The sequence below is a fragment of the Mirounga leonina genome, unplaced genomic scaffold, assembly GCF_011800145.1.
Source record: "Mirounga leonina isolate KUSES-001 unplaced genomic scaffold, KU_Mleo_1.0 Mir_205, whole genome shotgun sequence".
NCBI classification, from domain to species: Eukaryota; Metazoa; Chordata; class Mammalia; order Carnivora; family Phocidae; genus Mirounga; species Mirounga leonina.
In genome coordinates this window covers 3547147-3574376 of record NW_023270515.1, presented here as the reverse complement: position 1 = coordinate 3574376, position 27230 = coordinate 3547147, and the positions used below count along the sequence as shown (strand labels likewise).

Genomic DNA, 27230 nt, shown 5'->3' with positions numbered 1-27230 from the left:
GACTGCACGGCGCCTGGCGTGGCCGGGGGCTTACTCCCACCTTCCGCAGCGGCTGGGCGTGCTCTCCCCACCGAGCACCAGCTCAGCCCAGGTCTGGTCCTGTGACCTGCTCTGGGCACCCGCCCTTGGAGACGCCGTGGGTTCAAATCCCAGTGATGAACCTCAAGGCGGTGGCCGCGGAGCTTCTCCAACAGGGATGGTCCCTCCCCCCTGCAGTCGCTGCACCAGGAAGTGGCCCCTGGCCTTGCAAGCAGCTCTTCTGTGAATAAGTTGACCTTGGGACACTCATGTCACCTTCATTAAGGAGAAACCACAGTACGACTCTGACCAGAAGCCACACACTCTCACAAAAGCCACCGTGGAGACCCTCAAACAGGATCGCCTAGAAGTCTGACCACTCTGCCCCGTCAGCCAGGCCGGACCCGCATAACACAGGTCGCAGCGGCCCGAGCGCGTGCTTGCCTCGCGCTCTGAGACTCCCCAGTCCTCCTGGGCCGACTCGTGCTTCGCGGGGTCTATTTAACAAAAGTCATCATCACTGCTGGGATATACCAACCAACTGCACGCCCCATCCCAAATTCCAACTCTGAAGGAGAAAGGAAAAACAAAGCAAAAATCAGCACATGCGCAGTTGTGGGTACAGAGGGCCCTGGACGGCTTCCAGAAGCAGCCTGGGCTGACAAGCGCTCGGCTCTACCGCTCTCCCTGATGTTCATGGTGATGACATTTCTCAAAGAGAAAATGGCAGCCAACCGCTCGTTCTCCTGTGAGGAGCGTGCAGAGCTGGGGATAGCTCAGCTGCTCGCTGCCGTGTGTGGCCACATCCGAGGGACCTTCTGGGACAGCTTCAGAAGCAGTTCAGAGGACGGCTGCATTTCCACATTTGGGATTTCCAAGGACCCAGGGCCATGACCCAGGTGACTGCCAAGCTAGGCATGCTCCTGACCCCTACCTGCTTCATGAACTTGCCCTGCTCTTTGAGATTAGACCGCTGTAGGGAGGGCCCTCCACACGCGTGCAGGCTCGGCATTCGTCCCGTGGGGTGTGTCAGTCTCATGAGTGAAAGCATGGCACCCTCTGGACCAGTGGGGATTCCGGGTGGCATCCTGAGCCTCCTGGGGACCCCTCCAGATGAGGCCCCACTATCTTCATCCAGGATCAGCTCCATGTGCTCAGGCCTAGGGTTCAAGGCCTTCCTTTTACAACTGGCCCTTCTAGGCCCATCTCCCATCACCCAATACTTCAACTGTGCTCGCACAACAGGTCAGTCTGCTGGGGTCTCCCAAACATGCCTTGGCTGGGGCACTTCACCTCAGAGAATGCCCTCTCTGTAATGGCTCCTGCCAGTTATATGGCCTGAGAACAGAGTGACCTTTATAGGGTGACCGGCCATAGCTCAAATCCTAAATCTATCCTTGTTTATCATATGGCTTGGGGCAACTAATACATCTCTGTGTGCCTTTGTTTTCTCATCTATAAACTGGGGATAACACCTACCAGGTGCTGCTTGGAAGAGGAAACGAGATGAGGACTAGGGGCCTCTGGCACTGGGCTGGGTCTCAGTGAGCACAGCCCACCACCCCCCTAAACGTCTTCTTCCTCCAGCCACTGGGCCATCTTCATCTGTTTGTTCCTCTTGCCAACTCATTCACCACCTTGAGAGTCAAAGCAGCAGGCCTGGAGGCAACCCAGTCAGATCCCCCTCCTGGCTTCCTCCAGGCTCCCCTGCCGCGGGGACAGGGCCATCCAGCCCCTCACGGCGCCAGGGTTGGGGGTCCGGTGGGGCACGGTGCCCGGCAGCACGGCGGGGGGTCAGACTGCTGTCATTCCTGTTGTGAGCTCTGGCCTCGCGTCCCCCGCAGGTGGCTGGTCCCCCGGGTAGGCAGGAGACTCCGATACAGACACGCATTGTGTGCCAACAGCATGTTGGCCCCAAGACGTCAACTGCAAGGATCATGCGCGGCCACAGGGAGAACTCCCGAGCAGCCAGAGACCGGGCACTGGCCCTAGACGGACGGACGCGTTCTCTGGACACCCGGTGCCCATCTTCGGGGCCCACTTCCCAGGAGCTAGTCTGAGCTTGTCTCCTCAGGGTCTGCAGCCGCCGGGCCCAGAGGCCTCATCTCTGCGCAGGATATCCACCCCTCCCCCTTCGCCTCCCCCTCCCCCCGCCCTGGGAGAACAGAGACCAATGAGGCACCCAGCAGGACAGGGAGAGCAAGGTGAGTTTGAATCTGGCTTCTGCCCATTGAAATGCCTTCAAAATGTGGCCAGAGGCGCCACACTCCCCAGGGCCCCCGGCCAGCACCCCCCCAGCAGGGCGGCCGGCACCACCAATCAGCCCCGCAGCAGGCACCAATCAGGAGAAAGACGATCCGCCCAAATGGGGCTCATCACACCTCCTTCCAGGCATCTCCCCTCCTGTTGTCCTTCCCACTGTCCCCTGTGGTCCGCGGTCCCTCGGCTTGCAGTCAGAATCCCACTCCACGTCCCGGACGCGTACACGCCTTCCCTCCCTTAGCGGGAGCCCCCTGTCCTATCTCTCACTGCCCTGTGGTTCCATGCCTTCTGCTTCTTTCTTTCTGGATCTGGGACTGCTTCCGTGATAGGACGGTGGTGACTGCACCATTCTATGCTCCCACATGTACTAATTTATCTGATTCCCACACCACCCTCCGTGGGACGTACTTTAACGCCTCCACTTTACAGATGAGAAAACTGAGGCATGGAGAGAGATAAATAACCTTCTGGATCCCGCAGCCAGCAGATGGGAAGCCAGAACTTAAACCATACAGCCTGGTCCAGAGTCCATCCAACACCGCGGCCGGGCGCTCAGCGGGGCCATCCAGGCGGGTCTGACCCCTTTCTTTTCTGGGGATCTGGGCTCACTACACATCTGTCTCCTGCCCCAGCTTCTTCACAGTGGTACTGACATCCACCCCGCTCTGCTCCCAGTTCCCAGGACCCTTCCCCTGCATTGCCCCACCTCCCATGACCCCCTGTCCCAGGGAAATCTAAACTCCTCGAGGGCCATGCTTTATCCTTACTTCCCTCCCCAACACTTAGCAAAAATACTTTGCTTATAACAGATGATTAGTAAGAAATTCGATGAATGATGAGTAGATGCTTTATCCCCGTCATGAGAATGGGGGAAAAAATTCAAACATGTTTTCCCCAAAAAATTACTCAGAAGCAAATTCACCAAGAAGCAGAAAAAGTGTTGGCTAGAAATTATTTCTCAAGAGTGTATAACACCTCACATCTCTTACCTTAGACATTCCTGTCTGATTTGCGGTGGAACGGGTTTTCCTAGTGTAGTTTAAAAATCATGGTCAGGTTTACTGTTTTATGACCCCAGGCTTGCCTTTTTTTTTTTTTTTACCTTATCCTAAGCTGGTTACATGAGGCTTTAGGATTGATAGTAGCCAATGATACATCACCTTCTCACTCAGAACAAAATAAACATATGCATAGGAGATATAAATTTGGATGTGGCCAGGATACTGTTTGATCTCAAAAGCTGATTTCTCTTAAACCGAACTCCATCAGCCTGGGCCTTCATTTTCTAGAAGCCTGGCTTCTGTGAATCTTTAAGTTCTTTCCCTGACTTAAAAAGAAATACTCACATATAAATACAAGCATACATGTACATATTACATAGACAAGCACGAATGTCTGCACGGGGTGTCTCAAAATGACATCTCTTACTTTCTGTAAGGCAAAATCATGAAAAGGAAACTGAAAAAAGCTCATGAGACAGTGCATTCCTTTCCATCAGGGAGTTTACGCTGTGCCTGACTATCTTCTCTTCGCCCCGCACCTCAGTGGACGCTTCTTGCACGGAACTGAGGTTACTTTATGAAAGTATGCATTAACAGGTAATTTATTATAGCAGCTTCATTGTTTTGCCAGTATCGTAAGTGAAAAAGGTCTCAAGAGCCATACATCCTTTGAAAACCTACTTTATATCCCCTGATGACCCCTTTTTCATCTTAAGAAACTGCCTTGTACATACAGCCCCTGTACAAATCCCCATGTTTACTCCTTTCAAGTGCGGGGATGGCCCAGTCACTCACCTCGAAGCTGACACCTGCGGCTACAGTAAGCCACTCAGGTGTCGGGGTCACTGGCCAAGGAGCAGCGACCTGCCCGCCCTCACCGCCCGCCTGCTACCTCCCCCACCCGCCCTGGGCTCTCCTGCCGGGACCACCGTTCCTGACCTAACTCCAGGATGCTCCTAGGGAGAAGAGGTGCAGGCATGGTCTCCCCCGGTGCTTCTGCTTCCCAGTTCCACCAGGACACTCAGCTGTGGAGGTGCACCAGGATGGGTGGAGTCCAGGAACGCATAGCAACATGCTTGGGTTGCCTAGTTTTCCCCGCAGGTTGGCCCACCTGGCCCGGCCGCATCCCAGCCCGGAGCTGCTCCATCTTCTCTGCTTCTAGTGAGGCTCCCAGCTGCCTGCCAGCCTCGTGGGCCTCTCTGTGCCTCCCCCACAGCCTTTGCTTCTGCTCTGCCCTCTGCCCTGACCCCTTCCTGCACCCTGGTTGGCACTCCTCTGCGCCGGGAATCGAAGCAAGCCCCCGCTTACCAACGAATGGACCCCACTGTCCACAAGAGAGCTCTGGCAGGCAGTAGGGTGAAGCAAACGGGGGTTCCCCTCCATGGGTAATCCCTTTATCTGCAGGGATGCCTGAAGTCAGCTGGAGAAGTATGCCACTTTCCAGCTCCCTTCTAATTTTTATGACTTCAAAATGCCAACCCAATGACTTCTTTATAAATCAAGCTTATCCACAAGCCAACGGAAAGGCTCAAGTTTTCACGTAAATCCCATTTTCTTTGGCTCTTCCATCTATGAAGTTCCCAAAGTCTTCTGATCCTCAAGGTCTGCTCCATCCTACACGCCCTGACACAAAAGTCCAGAGTGTCCAGAATGGACTGGAGCAAGCTCCAGAGGAAGCCCAGGGCACCAGGTTCAGCAAACACAGCTCCTAGGATGGGTCTGACTTGCATCTGGGGGGCAGAGCTGGGCCAACGATTGGGGTTCTAGGATCCTGCCAGGCACAGGTCTTCTCCTTGGAAGTCACCCCCAGATGGCAAGAAGGGAAGTGAGGGAGTTCACACTCTAGTTTCTACTCGTCCCTCCTGGTGTGACTCTCACCAAGTCAGCAACCCTCTCTGAACCTCCAGCTCTGCCAGCAAGCCTGGGGTTTTCTCTGCCTCCGGGCTTTCTGCGGGCACAGGTGCTTCCCTGGTGGTAAAGGTCACCACCAGCTCTCTGCAAGTTTTTGCCAAACGAGATACTGTCGCGCATCAACTATTTTGTGGCAGGGACATGGATGCCGTCCTAATAGCCCCTGCCCTTCAGCATAGAGGGGAGAAGCCTCGGGATCTCCCCACTCACGCTCCAACCATTAGGACCACCTCTGTGCTCCACGGATGATTTTTACATTCATGAATTACAATCCTGCGATTCAGAATCTACCATCTGTGAGCCGAGGAAGACGCTCAAGTTCTTTGCCAAAAAGGGAGTGGGGATTGCAAAGTAAGACAGCATCTATGGGGAAGGCAGTGCAGAAGGGAACACGTTTTGGAGGGCTTCTAGATGCGCCCATTTATTGGCGCAACAATGACTGTCCCAACCGCCGTGTTTTTTACCAAGTCCCTAGGGCTGGTGCGGAGGATTTTGGAAATGTGACCTCATTCTGATGGAGTATTACTAACTACTGACAGATGGCTCGGGTAGGCTCGTGGTGGAGCCCTGCGCAGGGCGGGGCGAGGAGCAGCTCGGGGCCCGATGGCCCATCCTGTAGACCCACGAACCCCCCCGGGTCTACTCTGGCATTGCTCTCCTGCCCACGCCAGTGCCCGGGACCCTGCAGCAGACCCACGTCCCTTCACACGGCCCTCTTTCCAGATTTCATGGTGGAACTGGCCAGTGCGGGAACCCAACAGCGATGGAGCTCACAACAGCTTTACGTGGGGCTTCCACAGCCTTCACAAATAAGCAGGAGGAAAACTTACCTTCTTTATCCCACACGGTGATATCTCAAACCAGCACACACACGCACACACGCACACACACTCACGTGCGCACGCGCGTGAGTGCGCAGTGTCTAAAATACTCTCTGGATCAGATGAAGATAAAAATACACGTGTACTCTCTTAAATAAGAATAATAATTTTGCTGAATTCCCCCAGCATCCCGAAGCCTGCTCTCCCTGCAGAGATGCCCCAGAGGACAGGGAGCTTTTAGACCCCAGGGAGGGGATGGACAGGCTCTCTCGGGCCACGTGGGGCTCAGAAGCCCAGGCCTGGCCCCGTGCCGCACGCCGAGCAGCCCCTGCACCCTCGTCCCACCCTCCTAAAGCCCTACAGATTTTCAAACTCCCAATAGAAACACAGGCCTAACATGTCCTCCCTTTTCAGGTGACGGCGAGCTCGCTGACGGGACAGTGAAGAATGTCCATTTTGCACTAGATTGCATGAAACCCGGCTGCCCAGTGTCCTGAGAGGTGGTGACTTTTGAAGGTGGGCAAAGGTGTCACAGTGAGTGTAGGGACACCAGACGGCCAGAGTGGCCCTTCCAGGCCGTTCCGGGCCCCCAGACCCCTGCTCTCTGGCCAGTCTACCCACGCCCTGTGCTGACAAAGTGACAAGGCGGCTGACTTACCCGCACCCGCCCCCCCCCACGGCCCCCCTCCACCCCGGGTCACTCGGGGGAACGAGTGCCGCCCGCACCCGTCACAGCCGTGCATGCGCCTGGGAGAGTCTGTTCTGACCACGCTGCCTCGTTCTCCTGGGAACAGGGCTTTAGGGCACACGTGTGAAGGAAGGAAACGTTTTCATGTAGGGAGTGGACGAAATGGGCCTGGGTGGGTCACTGGATCTGCTTCACACGACTAAGGGCAAAGAGGAGGAGCATGGGGGTCGGCCAGGCTGGCCTCGATCCTGGCTGGGGTCTCAGTGGCCCCCCGCAGGAACTCTGAACCTGTCGCTTACACGGTTCTGTCATCGATGACGTGGACACGCGGCCCCACATGGTGTTGGGGACGCAGCGAGGCAGGTCATGCCTCCACCCTCCTGTCCTACCTACACCAGTGCCCCGAAGCCCAAGGTGGCTACACAAGGCTCAACCCTCCCTCTAAGACAAGACCTACAACCCATGACCGCAGCTGTCCCACGTGGCTCCTCTCCCCTCCCCTGTGGGGTCGAGGTGAGGGTCACGCGAGCTCACAGCTGTGACATGTCACCATGAACCAGCTCTGCTGCTCTTATTTTAAAGCCTAAGATTTTTACCCCAAACTTAGTTTTAGAATGATAACCAAGTGGCTTTGATCCAGCCTATTGATTCTAGGCTACTGTGATTATATTATTACGTCACATATAAAACCATTCATAAGGATTGTAGCTACTGTTTATTAAACACTACATGTTGTGGGGGGCACCTGGGTGGCGCTGTCGGTTGAGCATCCAGTTCTTGGTTTCGGCTCAGGTCGTGATGTCAGGGTCATGGGATCGAGCCCCATGTCCGCCCCACACTCAGCGGGGAGTCTGCTTGGGTTTCTGTCTCCCTCCCTCTGCCTCTGTACCTCCCCCCACTCTTTCTCTTTCTTCCAAATAAATAAAATCTTAAAAAAATAAAAATCCAGGGCGCCTGGGTGGCTCAGTTGGTTGAGCGACTGCCTTCGGCTCAGGTCATGATCCCGGGGTCCTGGGATCAAGTCCCACATCGGGCTCCCGGCTCGGCAGGGAGCCTGCTTCTCCCTCTGACCCTGTCCCCTCTCATGCTGTTTCTCTCTCGCTCGCTCTCTAATAAATAAATAAATAAAATCTTTAAAAAAATATAAAAATAAAAATCCACTCCATGTTGGGCATAGCGCTTCCTATGTATGAAGTTATTTGATCCCATGAGATGGATGACAATGGTGCTGATGACGATGGCCTTTCACAGGGAGGTGAGGTAACCCACCCAGCTGCCCAGACCGTAGGTGGTAGAGCCGGGCTCCGAACACACACTCCCTCATTCTGGAGCCCACATTCCCAAGCCCAACCCTCCTCCACAGAGCGCAAGTTGCTAGAAGGTGCAGGACCTGCGGTCCTTTTATTAAAAGAAAGAGAGAAGGAGAAAGAAAGAAGATTCTAACTAAGCCCCATGTATCACTCAGTTCATCTTAACCTCCGCCTTGTTACACATTTACTTATGACTCAAAGGAAGGAATATGCATTTTTTACAAAACTACAACCTGACAGGATTTCACACTTACTATCTGCAAATGCAAGAACGAGATCCACAGGCTGGCGATGCAGCCGCCACGCCGAGGCCACGGCCTACCACGGCCCATGCCTGCGAGGCCGCCGGCCCCACCAAGGCTGCCTGTGCACGAGCAGTTGGCATGACGTCCTTAGTTTGCAGCCATGAAAATCTAGCCACAAGACTAACATGCGCAGCACCTGATTACATCTCGCACCCTCGTAAGATAACCCGCATGAACCTCACTCCTGAGCCAAATTCTGAAGTGTAATGTTGCTGGGAACATTGTTCCTATGGTGGAAATTTCCATCCTGTCACAACAGTGTAGATGCTTCTGTGTCAATAGTCTCAGCAATGCAACCTGCATGAGCCGGCGAGCTGAAAGTGCTCGAAAGACCCCCCAGAAATAATGGAACCTCTGCCTAGCTCATCCACAGAAGCACACAAGACTTAAATAAGGTATTTGTTCGCATCCCTGAAATGATGGGGGTCAGTCCTGATAGTAACCATGAGCAGGAAGCCCGGATGCCTTAGATAAGGGACAGTACAGAAATTCCCTTGGAGCAAAACTCCCAGGATGCTTGTCAACGGGGTCTTCCTCAGACAGGGCCGATAGCCCGAGGCATCGGGACGCGAGATCGTGGGTCCCGGGTAAGGGAGGGCACTCGGTTTCAGGGACAGAGAACCTCCCTGCTCTGAGCCACAAGGGAATGGTGAGGAGAGCTTCCCATGTGGTTGCTGGTATCATTGCTCTTATTCATGAGTGAGATCCTCAATGAAGCCAAGAACACAGAAGCCAGCACGTGGGCAAAGTCTGTCCTACGGCACTGAAGTGTGTGCTTCTGGTCCTGGAAGCAGGACCAGACACAGATTAGGTTAGAAGCGCCCCGCTGCGCGCTGCTCCTGGTGTGGGTGGGCCTCAGCCACTCCCCGCTCCAACCCCCTGAGGATGGTACTCTCCTCACCCCATTCTGCAGATGCTGGGACTGAGGCCCAACACCACGTGGCTCAGAAGGGGAGTAGCCAGGATCCAAGAGCAGGCTGCCTGGCCTGGCCCAGAATCCAGACCTACCACCACCCAATCCCCCACCTGCCTGCCAGCCTGCCCCTCCAGGGTGCTGTAAGGTGAGGCCGTGGGCTGGGCTGACCCGAGGAAACAGCAAGCAGCCCCTCCTCCTGGGTGGTCGGCCAGAGGTGGCTCATGGGCTTCCACACAGCCAGGGAAGATCCAAGTGTCCCATCTTCTGGAGGCTCCTGCTGTCCTGAGATCTCTTCCAGGGTGAACATATGCTCTACTGTGACCTAGGCTTTTGTTAGTCCATTCGTTCAACTGGCAGTGAGCGCCCACTGAGCCAGGCCCACGGCAGGACCGCAGGGAGAAGGGGTAACTGATATAGGCCCTATTCGGAAGTGGAGAAAAAGAAAACCACAAAATCGTGTGCTGAGTGCCATGACCATGGGAGGGAGGCACAAGCCATAAAGGGAAGGGTGGGTGAAGGAACGCTTCCCCAACCTGCGGAGGCAAGGCAGGCTCCTGGCAGGGGGCATGGTGCAGGAAAAGACCACGCAAACACTGGGAGCAGTTCTGCCTGGCTACCCCTGCAGAGTGGCCTCAGAGAGAAGATTCTGGAGACAAGCAGGAGGGGGCCCAAGGGGAGCCCTTGAGACATACCCAATTCCAAAATCGAGACACACAGAACATTCCTATGAACAGAGAAAGAGACAAGATGATTGTGATCATCCTCCTCTCTGAGCCTGATAAAAATGAGAGGCAGGAAAAGTGGGGTGCTTTGGCCCAGAGCGTGTGGCACATTCATTAACAACCTAAGGGAAGCAGGACCAGACGCAGATTAGGTTAGAAGGCTCACTGCTCACACCATTGAAGACATAACCACTTTCTGGACAAGCTGGCGTGTAGCTCTTAGAAACAGGAAAACCGCAAGCTTCCTTTGCACGAACACTGGGCCCCCCACTTTTCAACCAGACTTTTGTATATGGTATGATCTTACATTAGCAACATGCATTTTACTGTTCATGATAATGGAACGTCTCAGTTATCAGAAATGTGCACTTCCTTCTTTTTGCAAAAGTTATTACCCTCCGTACCAGCAAATCCTCCGGAAAACGTAAAAGGGAATTTATGGTGTTGAAACTTACCCACCACCGTGTCTGATTTCCTGTATATTCTGCCTTCAGCTCAGCAAACCTCAGAGACTTGGGAACTCTGTAGGCCTTATGTTGCTTTACAAAAAGGTCAACGCTACCGTCACAAAATCAAATAAGCAACCCAGTAAATCCCAAAACTGTGAGAAAAATCATTAGATCTTAGTCTCCTTGCATTGAGTCAGGAGCCCAAAGGGTTGAGCAAAGCCTATGAGTGAGGCTGTTTAATGTTTCATAACACACCGAAATGAAGCCCAAATGCACCCGAGCCGCATGTGTCCGGAGAAAGCCCCGGTCCCCAGGGAGGGTGAAAGACGGCACCCTATTCCACCGCGCCATTCGCAGGTCCAACTGCAGAAGCTGTGTTTATCACCACGTTTGCGGGTTCACCGAAGATGTACTAGATGCCCCAGAAAACACACGGTTGAGTTCGGGGGTTCCTTGTCCTTGCCTGGCTGACACGCCCAGCATGGGAGTGACTCAGCAGGCAGCCCCGCAGCAGCCTGGCCCTCCGGATTCCAGCCCGCTTACTGGATCCCCCGCTCCGGATTCCTAGGGGGAATTCCAGGATTCCAGAAGCCACCCTGCTCGTTCTTAAAGGCTGACTTGACTGACGGTAGGGAGGGCCCAGGGCTGGGGCCGGCGCTTCCCGCCCAACCTGCTCGGCCCCACGTACAGGTGCGCCTGGAACAAAACGAGACAAGCACTTGGACGGGAGACAAGAACCCTTTCCAGGGATCCAGAAGTCGCTCGTCTCAAAGGCAACGACCTGATGGCGCCACCTTCCACTTTAAAGAGAAGTCTAGAAGATTCGGGAGCCCCCCCCAGGCTGAGGATGAAAGCTTGCAAGAACAAGGACGCAGACACCACCCAGGACACCCCGTTTCCCTGCGGTTGGCCTTTCCCAACGTCTCTGTGCTGTTCCCACTGCGGCCGAGCCTCCCAGTTATGCTTAAACGGACACCAAAATCATCATCATCGAGCGAAGATGCTCTCCATTCATCAGATCCACTTTAGTGACGCCTCCTCCGGAGTCCAGCCGGGCTCCGGGCAGGAGCGCGCGCGGCCCGGGCGGAGCACCGGGGCTGCACGCCGGGGGTCCCGAGGGCAGCGGGGCTCCGGGCCCGGGAGGCGCAGACCCGGCCGCCCCCAGGGCCGCAGCATCCCCCCCGCGCTCCGCCCCTAGGCTCGCCTTAGCAACAGCGCCCCGCGCGCAGCCAATCGCGCCGCGCCGCCCAGGTCACCCGCGAGCGCTGACCGAGAGTAACCCCGGCGCGGGCGGCGCCCCGGCGGGCGGCGGCCACTGCGCACGCGCGGCGGCGCGCACCTGCCCCGCCCGCACCTGCCCCGCCCGCATCTGCCCCGCCCGCCTCTGTGCGCGCGCTGGAGGCCGGGCCGTGCGCGGCCCTAGCAGCCCTTGCGAATGTAGGGTTCCCGGGGCGCACGAGAATCCTCCGGGCAGCCTCCCCCAGGCCCGCAGCCTGATCTGCATGTGGGAGCAGGTGCGTCCCCCGTCCGGGGCAGCAGCCCTGCGGAGTCAGCGTTGACACAGTACAGCCCGGGAAAGGGGGGGGGGGGGACTCCGTATTTAAAGCCCGCTGAAGAGCCTCCTCCAGGCAAGCGGAAAGAACCTCACTTTGCCGGGAAGGTGCAGGTGAAAGTTGCCAGAATGAATTCGTTCTTTGCTAGCAAGCCAGGCTCGCGGCCCTTGCAAGGAACGTGCAGGTGCAAGGCAGGTGGCCCGATACCCCCATCCTGGAGGGTGAGGACAGACAGAGGTGCTCAGCGCAGTCCCCACCCGGGTGGCCCGAGTTCCTACCCAGGCCAGAGAAGGAAAGTGCCCCCTCCGCCAGCCTAGCCCATGTAGGAAATCTGGGAACCGCCTCCCCAGGGAGGTAGGGAGGCCCTCTGCGCTGCCTCGGCTGTGACCAGGGCCTGGGGCTGTGTATGTCCCAGGCGAAGAACATTTCACACACTTCGTCTGACCTGCGCCTAGGACATGACAAAAGGAGGTAGTTCTCAGTGGAGCTTGTTGAGAGGCAGGTAGTTACGACTTGAGGTTTAAGCCTGAATCCAAGATCTGCCTCCCTGGAAACCTCCTTTACTCCTGGGGGAGATGTCCGTGCAGATACGCGCCCATGACTTTCCCACGAGCCCTTTAGGATGCAACGTGCTAAAGCCAACAGCATGTGCTTAGGGAACAGTTATCTTTTCATTAAAAAATAAATAAATAAGCACTTCTCCTAAAAAAGTGGGAGGGCAGAAATAAGTGAGAAATCCCATAAAACTCCTGCTAAAAAGATTCAGTTTCAAGACAGGCCACCGAGATATGAAGGCAGGGGACTTTTTGTTGCCTGATGACAATAAAAGAAACAGAAAGACGGCCTCACGTTCTCTCCATCTGTGAAGCTCCACTCCTCAGTTGAGGGACGGAGAGCACGAGCTCTGCTCACTGCCCTGCCCCCCAGGATGCCGTGGTGATGCCCGCGCCCAAAGGGGGACTCGAGCCTCCTTTCCTCTAGGGGCCACATGCTTCTGTGTCTTCCTTCTCAGGTGGCCCTGGGTCTTGATACATGCGGTTATTGTTTTGTACTTGGTTAGGCTTTTCTCTTCCTAATCTGTGAGTTTATTTCAAGAACAAGGTGGTAAGTGTTTTTGCAAAGTTCCAAAAAGCGGAACTGGGATCAACAGATGAACTCAAATTCAGTTTCAGCTCCACAGACAGAAGCCTTTTCTAAGAATCACCATGTGCGAGCAAGGACCTGGCTGCGCGGGGAGGTGGCAGTTCCTGCCTGCTGCAAGCGCCCAGACCGAGGCCGGCCACCCGTTGGTGGGGAAACAGCAAGAAGAGTTGCTCCACCGGAGGGAGGTCAGACTAAGGGAGCTTTGAGGCCCCCGTGGGCCTCCAAGATTCGGACTCTAAATATAGGTCTCAGTTGGACATAACAAGAGTCTTAGAGTCACTCTGGCATGTCTTCATGTTGACACAGAATGCCACTCACAGAGCGGGCTGCAGGTGGCTGGCAACACAGCCAAAGAGTGAGAAGTGAAGCTAATGGCTGGAGTCAGACTGGCTCCTGCAGGCACGCCAGCCTCCACCCTTGACCCTGAAAACTCCTCTTGGTGCCTTTTCTCATATTATGAGCCAAACACTCAGTATTAGATAGATTTCATTTGAAGGTAAGCTTTCCTACAAAGGTTTTGGAAGCCGGTCAGCACGGATTTGATAGAGAATGCACCTCCTTTCTACAAACCCCTGGATGGGACGGGTCAGATTTACCCTGACTACGTGGTTACCTTTGTTCCTTAAATAAGCAAATCTGTTGATTCCAGAACTGAACTCAAAAAGAGCAGGTGTATGGTTACTAAACGTTTCTTTCTGCCAATTTATAAACAACAGAAATGGTTTCGTGTTCAGCAAAATGTCACCTTGGGTTATTTCTTTGCCTCCGAAGATTAGGTTCTGGTTTATAACAGAGGATTTGAGCTCAAGAACGTGCAGTTCTCAAGATATGAACATATCTGGGGTGTTAAAGGAGGGTAGGAGGGCACCCACCTGGCAGGTGAAAATGAGGGTGGCAAGAATGTCTTCAAAAAGAGAGACTGACAGCAGCACCCCACTGAACAGAGCACAGCCCTGCAAAGTCTCCTCAAGGAGACCAGATGGCAGAACAAGCAGACTCTCTGGGAAAATGGCAAAAGGTAAGCGTGCCTGAACAGAGAAGCTGCAGATGGGAAGGTGACAGGGTGGCCGGCCATGGAAGCGGAGGAGAAAAGGAAACCTCAAGGCCAATGTTGGCTGGGCCACCGAAGCCACGTCTGCAGGGGCCATCCGCCTGATGGTGCCACACCTTCGCCTTGTGAACCTGATGGCAGGTCCCAGCTGGGGATGGTTGGGCTTCCATGCAGGGTATCGAGAAGGGGAGCATTGAGACTCTTGGATTTTAACGTTCTCCTCGTAAACTAGCAACCCCTCTGGTATTGATCATGGTCACTCTGCGTTCCTCTGTTATGATTCTGTTGGGGAGCCGGCCCATCCTCCACATGTTTCCAAAGCCTCTTTCAAAGCCTAGGAAGCAGAAGATCAAAACTGTTCCAGAAGACCTCATCACCGAAGGGCCTGAGCGGGTGGCCGGCCTGCCTGCCTGCCCCAGGGAGCCACCAAGTACTGAGGACCTAAGAAGTGGCCCCAGAGGGGAAGGGAGGAGCGCTCCGGCGTCTGGGCTCTCCACGGCAACATAGGGCCATTGGGCTTCCTTTGTAAATGCCCCAGCCTCAAGCAAGGAGCCCTTCTGAGCAAGGTAAAATCTCACCACGCTGCACTAGAAGACTGGCTAGAGCCTCAAATAAAGGCAGAGTATTAGAAACAATCTTCTCTTTACCCAAAAGAAAATCCACCTTAGCGTGATGGTTCCCAAGAAGCACAAAAGTCATTCATTCATGCTGGGGAATATATAAGCCCCCTTGAACCTGAGCAGCCCCAGCCCTCTGCAAACCTACAGCTGCCGTGGGATCCCCACAGTCCTCCTCTCGCGGCCTTCCCTCTCCATCCCTGCCCCTGTGGGCTCCATCAAGCCAGCCAGCGCTTGGTTGGGATCCAGTCTTCCCTTAATGGAATTCCTGAAAGGGATTTATCAGTGGCACATTCCACTCATTTTAGCCAGTCTGTCATTGCAGGCCCTGGGAGGTAGCTTTGGAAATTAAGAGAAAGCAAACTTGAATTTGAGAAACGCGTTTTTAAAGCTTAGACACAAAGCAGGACAGATAATCCGATGTGGATGCACCCAGAATGTTTTCACTGCTTCCCGGTTATTTAGCGAGGCCGAGGCTGGGAGGTCGGGTTCCAGAGTAGGCCCGTGCTATTCCATTCCATCAGAATCACCATGCTGAGACAAGTGCCAGGCTCAGGAATGGTAAAGAAAACTCTCTAAAGCCCCAGATAGGATTCCTTTCCTTCTCCACCTGAACTTCGTCACCAGGTAATCATGGGAGGTGTATTTAATTTCTAAGAATCATGTCACCTGTCTGTGTGAAAGCATGCCATACACAGCAGCTCACCTCCCTGGTGAGGGGACAGGATGGCTGGAGCTTCTCCAAAGGCTCAGGAGATCCTTTCTGGGTCCTTATGAACGGCGAAGGGGACTGACGTCCCCACAGATCAGTTGAAAGGGAAATCTATCAGCATTAACGATCAAGGCGGTGCCTCATGGTTTCATCAAACGGGGCATAACACCCCCAGGCCACGGTGGTCCGAGGGGTGCTGCCTTGGGGCCAGGGGCTTACCAGGTGTCTCGATGGGTCTTGGCCCCAAATTGTACAGACCCGCTTTTCAATTGCCATGTTCTGTGATCCTGGGACCTGGGCCCTGCTTCTGAACCTCATGCATCCCATGGGGAGAGAGGGCAGAATTGGCCCCTGAGCCAAGTGGCCTCACCAACCGCTTTAATTTTCCAGATGGAAACTACTCGGGTCTCCTTGGGGAGCAGCGTTATCCAGTACCCCAAGTACTCTTCTTGTTCGTTGTGATGGGTCCCATCCTGACGAGAGCGCTGTGTGAACCAGCTCTGAAAGCCTGGAAGTGCTGTTTAAGTGTAAAACGTCCTCGTCACGGCATGTTCACCTGAGAATTTCATGATGTGGATTCTGTTCTTAAGCAGGGGCCCTAAATATTCCCAACACGGTGTCTTCTTTACAAGAACGGAAGCCGCTTTCAAAGTGAATCACACTGAGGGTGACTGAGGGCCTCTGTCCCAACACATCCCGACACAGTGGCTAGTCTGACCGGGCCAACGTCCACACTCTTCCCGGGATCATTTGTCCCATCAGCTCGTGCTATGTGAGTGCACTCCTTGGGGGAAAGTAATTACTGCATCAGAAGCTGGCGAAATTATCCTTGGGGCGTACTCTGTTCTCCTGAGAACACTTCTTTCACAATTATGTTCTCTACTAGGAATCTATTATATGATCTAGTTTTTCCTCCAAAGACATCATTAATCATATGGTGAAAACGTTACTACAATTGAAAATGTAGAGATGTTTGTTAAACTCCATATTCAATGCTTGGCAATCGTCCCGCTCAAGGGTTTTAAAGAACCAGCGCCTGACATCTTACCAATGATGTCACGGATTCACCTGCCACCTTTTTTCCAAGGATTAGGACGCTCTCTTTCTTTAAAACGATCGTGTAGGAGTTTATAATATTATTCCATTCGCATCACCAAGCTTTGCTGCAGCGTTCTGTGTCGAGCTGGGTCCCAGCGCCTGGTTCTGGGAGAAGCCGTGGGAGAAAGAGGCTGCCCTGGAATGTACGGAGCGGCCCAGTGTCTTTGTGATGGAAAGAGACCTGGAGCAGGAGTTGGACCGCGCACGGGTCCAGCCTTGGCTCTGACCTTGCACCATCACTGCGGCTCTCTGGGGCCGGGCCCTCCAGGAACTCACGTCCCGGAAATGCAGGACATCCAGGCCGTGTGATCGCTACGGGGAGTTCAACACATAAAGCTGAATTCTAAACAATTAAAAACCCCACAGGGGCGCCTGGGTGGTGCAGCCGGTTAAGTCTGACTCTTGGTTTCAGCTCAGGTCACGATCTCAGGGTCGTGAGATTGAGGCCCACGTTGGGCTCCATGCTCAGTGCGGAGTCTGCTTGAGATTCTCTCTCCCTCTGTCCCTCCCCCCACTGCCGCTCTCTCTCTTTCTCTCTCTAAAAGAAATAAACCTTAAAAACAAAAAAAAGTCAGCAAAACTAATACGGCGAGAGAGGTAAGAGAAAGAGCCCCTGCCCCGAAGGCTGGCCACACGTGGCCTCACACAGAGGTGGTGCCAGATTCACAATGGCCACAGTGAGAAACTGGGATGCGCAGAGTGGCTGGGTGGGACTTCTCAGCTTAGCCGAATCATGGCTGGGGGCTGAGGCAGTTGCCAGCAATCAGAGGAACAAAAGCAGGAAAGGCAGGATCCCACACTGAGGGCAAAGGAGCGGGACCCCAGCAAGGAGGGGTCTCGCCAATAAGGATGTGGTGAACCGGGTAGGAAAGGCAGATTCACAGGTACCAGCCCAGGGACTTCTCCTGGGGCAGCCCCGATGACGGGTTCCAGATTTCATGCCTACTTTTATGATTTGTCCTGGGGGCCTCTTAGTTGGGGAGATACAGTCCCCAAGTCCCGAGCCCACTGGATGTAGCACTTAAGAGCCTGATGGTGATGACGCAGTGAGCGTGAGCTGCATCAGCAGCTACCTTCCCTCGTTCTGGAAGCTCTGGCCCTGGCTGCAGCTTGCAGCCTAACGGGGCAGCCAACCCGCCAAGCCGCGTGGGCAGCAAGCCTCGAGGGGCGGCGCTGCTTCCCTGAGGCCCTGCATCAGCAGAGGCATGGGCACCCAGGCGGGCCGCAGAGTTAGAAACGGCCTGGCTGACGAGCTCAGGGTCATGGGCAAAGCCCTCCACCACTCAGTTTCCTTTCCTGAGAAGCATTTCCCACCCTAAATTTATGGGGAGTGGAAAGCCATCTAAATTCTGAATTGCAGGGTACTGAGAACAAGGGAAATGATGGGGCGCCCAGCGGGGGCAGGGCTGGGGGAGCAGAGAGGAAACAGGTGCTGCTGAGGGGGGCAGGGAAGGAAGCCAGACAGAGAGATCAGGCCCCACTGGTTCAGAAGCCAGCCACCGGGACACACCAGGCCGATCATGCCCATTTCCCCTTTGGCCCTAACCATCTGTGACTCACCGGCAGGTCCTGTGGGGCTCACTTCCTGCTCCTCCCCTCCTGAGCCCACGCAGGTTACTGTAGGGCAAGTGTCTGTCTGGAGGCCACCTGGGTGGAGCTTCCAAGGGGGCTGCTGGGAACGGGTAGGGGAGGCCCCTCCCTCACTAATGAAGAGGCCGTCACCGCTGGCTAGCTTGGACAATTAGCGGGACCAGCTCTAACACGTAGAGTATGGGATTCACAAGCCCCTTACCTAATAGGAAATGCTGTTCTCCACTTGCACACCGTGAACACTTGCTGTGTTGGATGTCAAACCGAGATTCTGCCACCGTTTTCCAGCGTTTGCACGCCTGCGCAGCATGGCACCTTCACTATCCAGGACACCCATCCAAGCCTCACGACCGTTCCCGCGGCCACACGTAACAGACGTGCCGGAATCTACCTCTGCCCCTCGAAGGCCTGCCGCAGTTTGTCTGTCTAGACCAACCGAGCCAAAACAGCAAGGTCCTCCTGGTGGCTCAGCGAGTTTTTCCCTAAGGTTTTTCTTTCACGGTGAGAAGGAAAAGGCTGTAAGCCTGTGTTGAAACTTCAATGGGCTCACACGAATGGGCCCAACCCTGAGCCTGCCGTGGGCTTTCTTTCCTTACAACACTGGCTGGCAAACTCTGATAATGTAAGTATCAGATGGCAACATACAATCGGCCACTGATAAAGCTCAGGATGTGTTCCTACTTGTACAGACAGACATAAAGTCATCCGGTAACCAACGTGGCGAGCAGGTCCCAGGGGCCAGTCCATCAAGAGTCCAGCACCATGGTCACAAGGAAGCCCAGAGCGTCCATGCCAACAATCTCAACAACTTAGCTTCAAGGGGGTAGGAGAATAAAATGAAGGTAATAGCGGGAAAAGACAGGAACATGAAACCTAAAGAAGTCTTGGTGGGTCTGCCTTGAAAAGAAGGAAGGTCTGACTCTGGATTTCAGTTGAGAGTCCTAAAATACAATATGCCAGTGGTACCTGGCTCACTGTCCTTGTTCCAGGTTCCTCACAGATGTCCCCGTGGTTGTAAAGGGCTCATTAGAAGCCACGGGCTGTTGTTCCTGGGGGACGTGGGACGTGCCCTCTCCCAACAGCCCCCCCACCCGCCTGAAAGAGGGGTGCAGGATGGGCACATAGGTCAGGCTGGAAAAAAAAAACACCAACCCAGGGAAGCATTAACTCTACACACTTTGGAAATCTCGAGCTAGCACAGGAACATCCAGGCGGCTAAAAAAACTCCAAATACCGGCATCGGTCACCAAATCCCGTGACCACGCAGCAAACGGCGCGGCAGACTCCAGAACCTCCCAGTCCCATCCTCTCTCTCTTCTATTTTCATTTCCGTGGCTCATTTGACAACAGTCTATTTATAGCCCATCGGCACCACCCATAATGTAGATGATCGGCGGCCAGAGAGGCTGCTCTAGGTCACTGGCTACTTTGGACTTCAAACTTGGGAGAAGCGCCTTCCTTCCTTTGCCCTCCGGAACAGTAAGAAATCGTGTCCTCTCGAAAGACCAACGTGAGGGGCATCCAGCGAAGAGGGCCGATCCCACGCTGGCAGCCAGCACAAGCAGATGCTGGCCGGCCTTCGTGAGAGTCCCTGTCTTCCTACCAGGACCGAAGAGCCACCATCAATCTGGGGTCCTCTCATCCAGCCTGTTCGCGTTAGAGGTGAGGACAAGTCGGGCACAGAGCCAGTCAAGAAATGGGCCACAGCGGCAGCGACGAGACTGAGCAGACTCCCGACTTCCAGCCCCCAACTGTCCCAGCCCACCGGCTGCCTCCCCAACAGGTGCGGCCCTCCCCCAGCGCACACAGCAGCCCTCCCTACCTTTCTTCCTCCACCAGGGTCCTTCGGGGACCGAGTAGGAGAGGTCCTTGAACTCGATGTTCACGGCCGCCCTGCGCGGCAGGGACGAAAAGCGCTGGGCCTCCGTGAGGTTGTTGTCCACCTTTTTCAGATGTCCGTTCAGCAGGTCCGTCTCGGAGGCTTCCGTGTGGCCGGAGACCACCTCATCCACCGAGACGCAAACGGACTTGGGCTCCGTCATGGCTGTGGAATAACTGCTGGTATTCTAAAAAAATGGGGAGGAAGCAGAGGAAGCACCAAGAGAGGTTAGGAGCTCCGCGAAGGGAAGGGCACCAGAGACCCGGCCATGAGGCTTGCGGTCATTGACTATCCGCCACGTGCTTACCCGGAGGGATTTATCATCTCTAGCCATAGCTGCTACTTCTATTAAAAAAAAAAAATATATATATATATATATATATATGTATGTGTGTATATATGTGTATATATATATATATGCCTAAGGTAGAATATTAGACTAATCTACCGAAGTCTCATTGTGGAATCATCAAATCGACTCACAAAACTATAATAAACCCATTGCTTGTCTCGAACGGTCAAACACTGGCCAATGTAAAAAATTAACTATTTACAGTAAGTACGCTCATTCAAAGACCCAGTCAAGATGCATGGGGGTCCTTAGGAAATGTGTAACTGAAAGAGTTTTACTTAAAATGAGCTCTTTTCGTGCCTTCCTGTGGAAGCTCATAAACATTTCCCAAGAGCCATGACTCCACTCCAACTGCTGGGGTTTGTGGGAATCGGCCTTGTGCCTTCCTTGCAAATTTTCCAATTCACTTCCAATTCTGCCTCTCTCTGTCTCTTCCTAATAGCACTGGAAAGTTGGAAAGGTTGATTTGTTTTTTTTCTCTCTCTCTGTTATACACACGAGGAAATGGAGACACAGACCCTCTCTGGAGCTCGCTCCGAGCCCGACAATCAGATGAGGGGCAGAACTGATCCCTGAATTGAGTCATCAAAAAAGGAGGTGTTCCTCCCACCTGAACACCAGAGGACCTGATATTTTGTAGTGACGTTGGCTTTTTGAAGCTTCCATTGGGAGTCAACCGAACTGTCACAGATACGCCAAGAACCAAAAGTATTTATGCAGAGTAAGGAATATCCTTATCTAATGGCTTGGCAATGCTGAGCAGATCGATGTGCTTCAGGTACCTCCAAAGCACAGAAGAACCCTGGGGTGGACAAAGATTATGCTGTGCTTTTCCTGGCTGTCTCTTGAATCCGAAGAGAACATTCCACGGTGCCAAAAGTGTGGGCCTTTGGCACCTCTCCTCCATATGGTTGAGGACCGTCTGCCTGATTGGGAGAGCCCATCGATAACCCTCTTTGATGATCCAGGCCCTTCTGCCTGCCATAGGACTGCAGACACACTGCTCTTCCCCGTTAGAGCACCCTCGTTAGGGTCCCTGACTATACCATTGAAGACCTGGCATTATTTCTTTTATTTTTTTTTAAGATTTTATTCATTTACTTGACAGAGAGAGACACAGCAAGAGAGGGAACACAAGCAGGGGGAGTGGGAGAGGGAGAAGCAGGCTCCCCACTGAGCAGGGAGCCCAATGTGGGGCTCGATCCCAGGACCCTGGGATCATGACCTGAGCTGAAGACAGACGCTTAACGACTGAGCCACCCAGGTGCCCTGACCTGGAATTATTTATAACATCATGGTATTGAAAGGCTCAGAAATCGGGGTGCTTCTCCCTCTCCCTCTGCCTACTTGTGCTCTCTATCTCTCTGTCAAATACATAAATAAAATCTTGAAAAAAAAAAAAAAAGAAAGGCTCAAAAATCTTGGAGGGCTGGGGCGCCTGGGTGGCTCAGCCGGACTCTTGATTTCAGCTCAGGTTCTGATCTCAGGGTCGTGAGATGGAACCCCGCATCGGGCTCCTCGCTCAGCGGGGAGTCTGCTTGAGATTCTCTCTCTCTCCCTCTGCCTCCACCCCTCCCCCCTCTCTAAAACAATAAATAAATACATCTTAAAAAAAAAATCTTGGAGGGCTTGAAGGTTCCGAATACTTAGAAGCACACGTAGAGCCGGGGGAGATGTGGGCACAGGAATTTCTGGTTCGTGTCATGTTTGAAAATGTTGCTTTGCTGTTTAAGTAAAAGACATACACACACAGCCCTCCCAGGCATCTCCTACTTCTGAGAAGCTTAACCAAATCAAAACTCAGCTCACGGACTATAACATTCTGTGGATAAAAATTAAAGTGCAAAGTAAAACTGAGAAAACTAAGCTCGGTTTGCTGCCGGCACCGGGCATGTGAAACATCTCGCACTCAAACATAAGTAGGTTCCTACATTCCCGAGGCAGAGGCAGGGAAGGCTTGTGTCTGCCTGGCCACGGACTCCTCAGCGCCTCTCCGCTCTGCAGGGGGAGCTGCAGGACGTGGCCTCTGCCGTGGCTTTGCCCACTGCCCTCCGTGCTGGGGCCCCTTGAAGGGACGACGGCAGGCCCCGCCCGAGCTCGGCACACGCTTGGCTTCGGCCACAGGCACCTACAGCAGCCGCCGAGCGCCACCCCTCTGCCCACCCATCCTGCCCGCTGGGGGCACATGCTGTTCTTCCAACTTCACGGCCTGCTTGGACTCCATCGGTGCGCCGGGGGTTAGTGGAGAGAGTGGTGGGGAAGGCAGGGAGCTCCAGGCCTGGTCTCCGAAGCCCATGCCCCCCCACCCGCCACCTCCTTGGAAAGCCTAAATGTCTGCTTCCAAACCCACATCCTGCGGGCAGACCCGGCTCCAACCGTGGGCGTCCAGCTGGGAGCAGGGAGCATCCAGCAGCTCCTCACCAGCGGTGGGCCCTAGGACCTCCTCCCTGGCATCCCAGCTGCCATGGCCCATCCAGACCGCAGCCCCTCTCCCTGGCACCCACCACAGGACTGCGGCAGATCCTCAACCTGTATCATGATGCGGGTCTAGACTCCAAGCCTATCTCTTCTCTCGCTCACTCACTCATTCAGGAATGAGAGCCCCCGGCAAAGCCCTGGGGGTCAGCGGTCAGCCAGGCAGAGAAGGCCTATGGCCTCAGCAAGCTCCCCATTCAAGGCTGGGCCCCAGGCAAGAATGCAGGCAGTCACAATGCCCTGAGGTCAGAGCTAGAAAGAGGCCGGGTGGGGTGGGAGGAGGGTGCCTGCAAGGGAACAGCATGTGCAAAGGCTCAGCAGCAGGAGGGAGTGGAACATCGGGAGATCTGAGAGAAATTCAGAGGCTGGAGCTCCGATTTCGATTTCAGGTGGGAGGGCAGAAGGGAGGGAGGGTCAGAGGAAACTGGAGACACATGGGGTCTGCACGTGAAGTGCTTGCAACCCTGTGAAGGGTTTTGCACTTTATCTAGAAGTCTTGGGGGGCACCAAGGGATCTGAAATGGAGGTAACGGACCAGAAACTGTAATTAAAAACCATCTCCTGTGGCAACGTGCAGATGGGAGGGTGACGGTGGCGGAGGCAAGTGGACAGGCCAGTAGGACAAAGCTGGGTGACTAGACCGATCTGGGAGAGAGGGAGGGAGGAGGCAGAATCAAGTACTCATTATTTAAGTATTAAATAATGCCTCCTGCATACTAGGTGAGTGATCATAAACAACAGTGACTATTGATTCGGCAATGACGTGTACCCAGTAACGTCTAGGCTGCAGAGAGGATGCCTCTTACTATCTCCGCACCAAAGGGGGAGGTCACCATCCCCCACTCCTTTTCGAGTTGGGCTCTAAGACACAGAGACTGCCTCCTGCCCAAGACCCAAGGTTAATGAGTAGCCAAGCCAGGGTCCAGCTCTGTGTGGCTTCCGCTCTGCGCCCTGTTGTCTCAGCCAGTGCCCTTAACAGCCCTCGAACGTTGTTTAGCTTTCTAGAGGCAAGTTGTAGGTGACCCTGGGTCATCCCAGCCCCTGCCCATTAGAGGAAAAGCCACAAGAAGCTGAGGAAACCAGACAATCCCGCCCCTACAAAAAAACTGACACCGAAGTGGTGCATACCATTATCCACCTTTCTTCCACAGGTGTCCAATGACCTTGCCCAATTAATAAAATCATGAAACCCTGGATGATGGGAGGCAGTGGCTGTCATTCTGAAATAGACCAGCTCTCTGGAAACACATCCTCAGATGAGAGCGGCCAGCAATGTAGGTTACAGCTAGCTTGTCCTTAGCCTCCTGAGCTCATTAAAAATGAAGCAAATACATCTTCCCTCCCCATTTGCTGTATGTTTCCCTATCTTTTCCAAGCATTGTCTTTGATCTCCCCATCTACACACAATTTGTGCTGCATAATAAATGATAAATAATAGTAAGGCCATTCATGGGTGTTGAATGCCAAGGAGACCCTATTTGGAATTGTTCCTGCCTGCCATTCCTGAGAATATTCTCTTGGGTGCTCATTTCAACTGAAATGCAAGCATACAGAATTGCCTGTTTAGCTGAGGAGGGTCTCTAGCAGTCCCCTCAGGCCCCTGTGAGGCTGGTTCATGCTCTTTACCCAGGGACATGCAATGAGAGATAGAAACTTCTTCCCACAGCTCATGGGGAAGGGAGGAAAAGGAAGAGAAAGGCGCAGGCAGCAGGCCCTGGTACACACTTCTCTCTCAGTTCTCTCTTCCATGTGTCGCTGCTGGGCTTGGTGCCCACCTAGACCAGTGGGCCCTTCAACTGGAGGGCAGATCCCTCCCAGGTACCCTGGCCACCTAAGAGGATAATGCAAGCTAAGAATCCTCAAGGCCACTGCCCTGGGGAAAATAATCCAAACGTCACACTCTTACCTAAGCAAAAGGCAGGTATTACTTGTGTGGTCACTTAGACTGCTGACCTCGTCATCACCAAACCCCACTTCAAACAGCCCCGAATACCACAATCCTGTTGGGACCTCACGCCTGCCCCTCCCAGCCCAGTTCAGGGCCAGGTGCTTCGCCCATCCTCCAAGTCAGCTTTTCCAGACTCACACCTGGCACAGTCAGTCCCAGGTGGGACCCCAGAGCAGGGGGTGAGGGAAGAGCTCAGGATCCTGGGGCTCTCTCAAGGGCTCTTTGTTTATGACTTGGGTAGAATTTTTTATTTATTTATTTTTTTAAAAAGATTTTTATTTATTTATTTGACAGAGAGAGACAGCGAGAGAGGGAACACAGGCGGGGGAGTGGGAGAGGGAGAAGCAGGCTTCCCGCGGAGCAGGGAGCCCGATGCGGGGCTTGATCCCAGGACCCTGGGATCATGACCCAAGCCTAAGGCAGACGCTTAACGACTGAGCCACCCAGGCACCCTGGGTAGAAATTTTTAAACTAAAAAAAAAACAAGATTTTTGAGGAGGAAAATGATTTTTCAAACAAAACAATGTTCCCTGAAAAAAATGAGCCCAGCCGTTAGTGTCCCCATGTGAGCGCAGAACACTGGAGTTCTGGGTCCGTATCAGACTATAACATAACATTAAAAAATCCTGACATAAAAACATCTATACCTTAAAACATTTCGACTTCATTATTTTTCCACATGTATAAACCACTTTTGCAGCTTTGAAATGACTTCAAGAGTTACGCGGCATCTAAAAGATCGGAAACATGCCTCACCTACATACAGCTAACAATAATAATCTCCTGAATTTTCCATTACTGACAATTTAGGAATCCCAAAGAGATGGACAAATGTAAAAGGAAGAATGGCCAAGCGTCACCCAAACATTCATCCAAATAAAAGCAACTGTCAGCAGGAGGGGCTGCCTTCCCTGTGTTTCCATCCCCCTTCATCCATGAGAAACCAAGTACTGAAGGCAGGGCATGCCCAGAGAGGGGAGCTGGTCGCTGAGTCCCCCTGCCACCGGGCCCTGCTTCACCAAAGTCCTAAACATGTCTGCGGCCCCATTCTATCGGTTTACACAAAATCATTATATAATGAGCTGGCGACGCTCGGTATGTGTTCTACAGTAACCTGTTTGGAGGCATAGGATGCAGTTGTGAGAGAGAGCATGCGCAGACAGCCAGCTACGCTTTTTTTTTTTCTTGGGCTCAAGGCAAGAGGTAACTGTCGGTCAAATCCTGCTGAGCCCTGCTGACTTCAAATACAGGATGCTAAAAATGAAATAAGGCGAGGGGTGGGGGTGAAACCCCGGGCGTGCTGTGCACTGTGGGCTTACAGCTTCTGGGGAGTAATTAGCAGGATAGTAAATCCACAGACAGATGATAGAGAGAGTGGTGGAAAGGGAGGGCGAGGTGGGGGGGAATACGGAATACTTTCTATTTGTACTTTAGATGACCTGAAATCTAGTCTGTAAGTACCTAACTGCAATGTCGGTGTGCTAGGCATAAAAATAAAAGGCCCTAGGATGGATGGGTCGATGGTTAGTTTGTTGTTTTGTTGTTTTTGTTTTTCCCCTAATGTGAGTTTAAGGAGCTCTTATAAAGGAGCAAGAGGAGACTTTGGACCACCCCTAGGACTAGCTCTTGATGTCGCTGTGTCTAGCGCTGAATCTGCCGGCGCCCGGTGGTCCCTCTACGGAGCTGGCACCCTTGGGAACGAGAGATCCGCGTTCCTGTCCCCACCCTGGTCTCTGTCCAGGGTGCAGAAAAGGTGACCTGCAGGTATCCAGGCTCGCCCGTGGGCTGCCTCCCCGGAATCCGCCGCCCCCTCCCGAGCAGGTCCGGGAGAGGTTGCACCCGGGGAGCGCCAGGGGCAGCGCAGGCTCTGGTTCCCGGGCGGGGAGCAGCTCCCTCTTTTGTTCCCCCAGATCGTGCCCAGCGCTCCGGAGGGTGGCGCGAGAAGTGCAGGATCCCCAAGCCGGGCCGCGCGCAGAGGCAGAGAGGACCCCCCGCCTCCTTCCCTCGGGCCCAGGCTGCCACCCTCCCCAGTGCGCTCAGGAACCCAGGCCCCAGGCCATCGTGGGGCCATCGGTGCACTTGTGGGGCTGCTGGCCGCCTCCCGCACACTCCTGGCCCCTCCGCCTTCCCCGCGTCCCCTGCCGGGGCAAGGAGCATCCCGAGGCGCCAGGTGGCCAGGGCGGGGGGGCAATGGGAGCCGGGCTTCTCCCCGGAGACCCAGGGGCGGCTGTCGGGGTGAGGGTGTGGGTCTTTGTGCATTTCTGCCTCTCCTGGAAAATAGAAGCAAGCCCCGGGGGCGAAGGATGCGCTCACTCACCATGGCGGTGCCGACCGAGAAAGCTGCCATCAGACAGGCCATGCCCCGGGGGCGGCGGGCACGGGCGGCGGGCGGCGGGCACGGGCGGCGGC

The 27230-nt window shown here is 54.1% G+C and overlaps 1 protein-coding gene across 2 annotated transcripts in view; it reads right to left on the bottom strand.

Annotated features, from left to right (window-relative positions):
* Nucleotides 1–27224, bottom strand: part of ABCG1 (ATP binding cassette subfamily G member 1) — a 53389-nt gene extending 26165 nt beyond the window's left edge. For both annotated transcript variants that reach the window (XM_035028898.1, XM_035028899.1), the window contains exons 1-2: nucleotides 27139–27224; nucleotides 19990–20233 (exon numbers count right to left, since the gene is read on the bottom strand). In XM_035028898.1, coding sequence (XP_034884789.1) covers nucleotides 19990–20233; nucleotides 27139–27180 — 286 coding nt within the window. In that variant the 5' untranslated portion in view covers nucleotides 27181–27224. The remainder of the gene's footprint in view (nucleotides 1–19989; nucleotides 20234–27138) is intronic.
* Nucleotides 27225–27230: the final 6 nt, after the last annotated feature.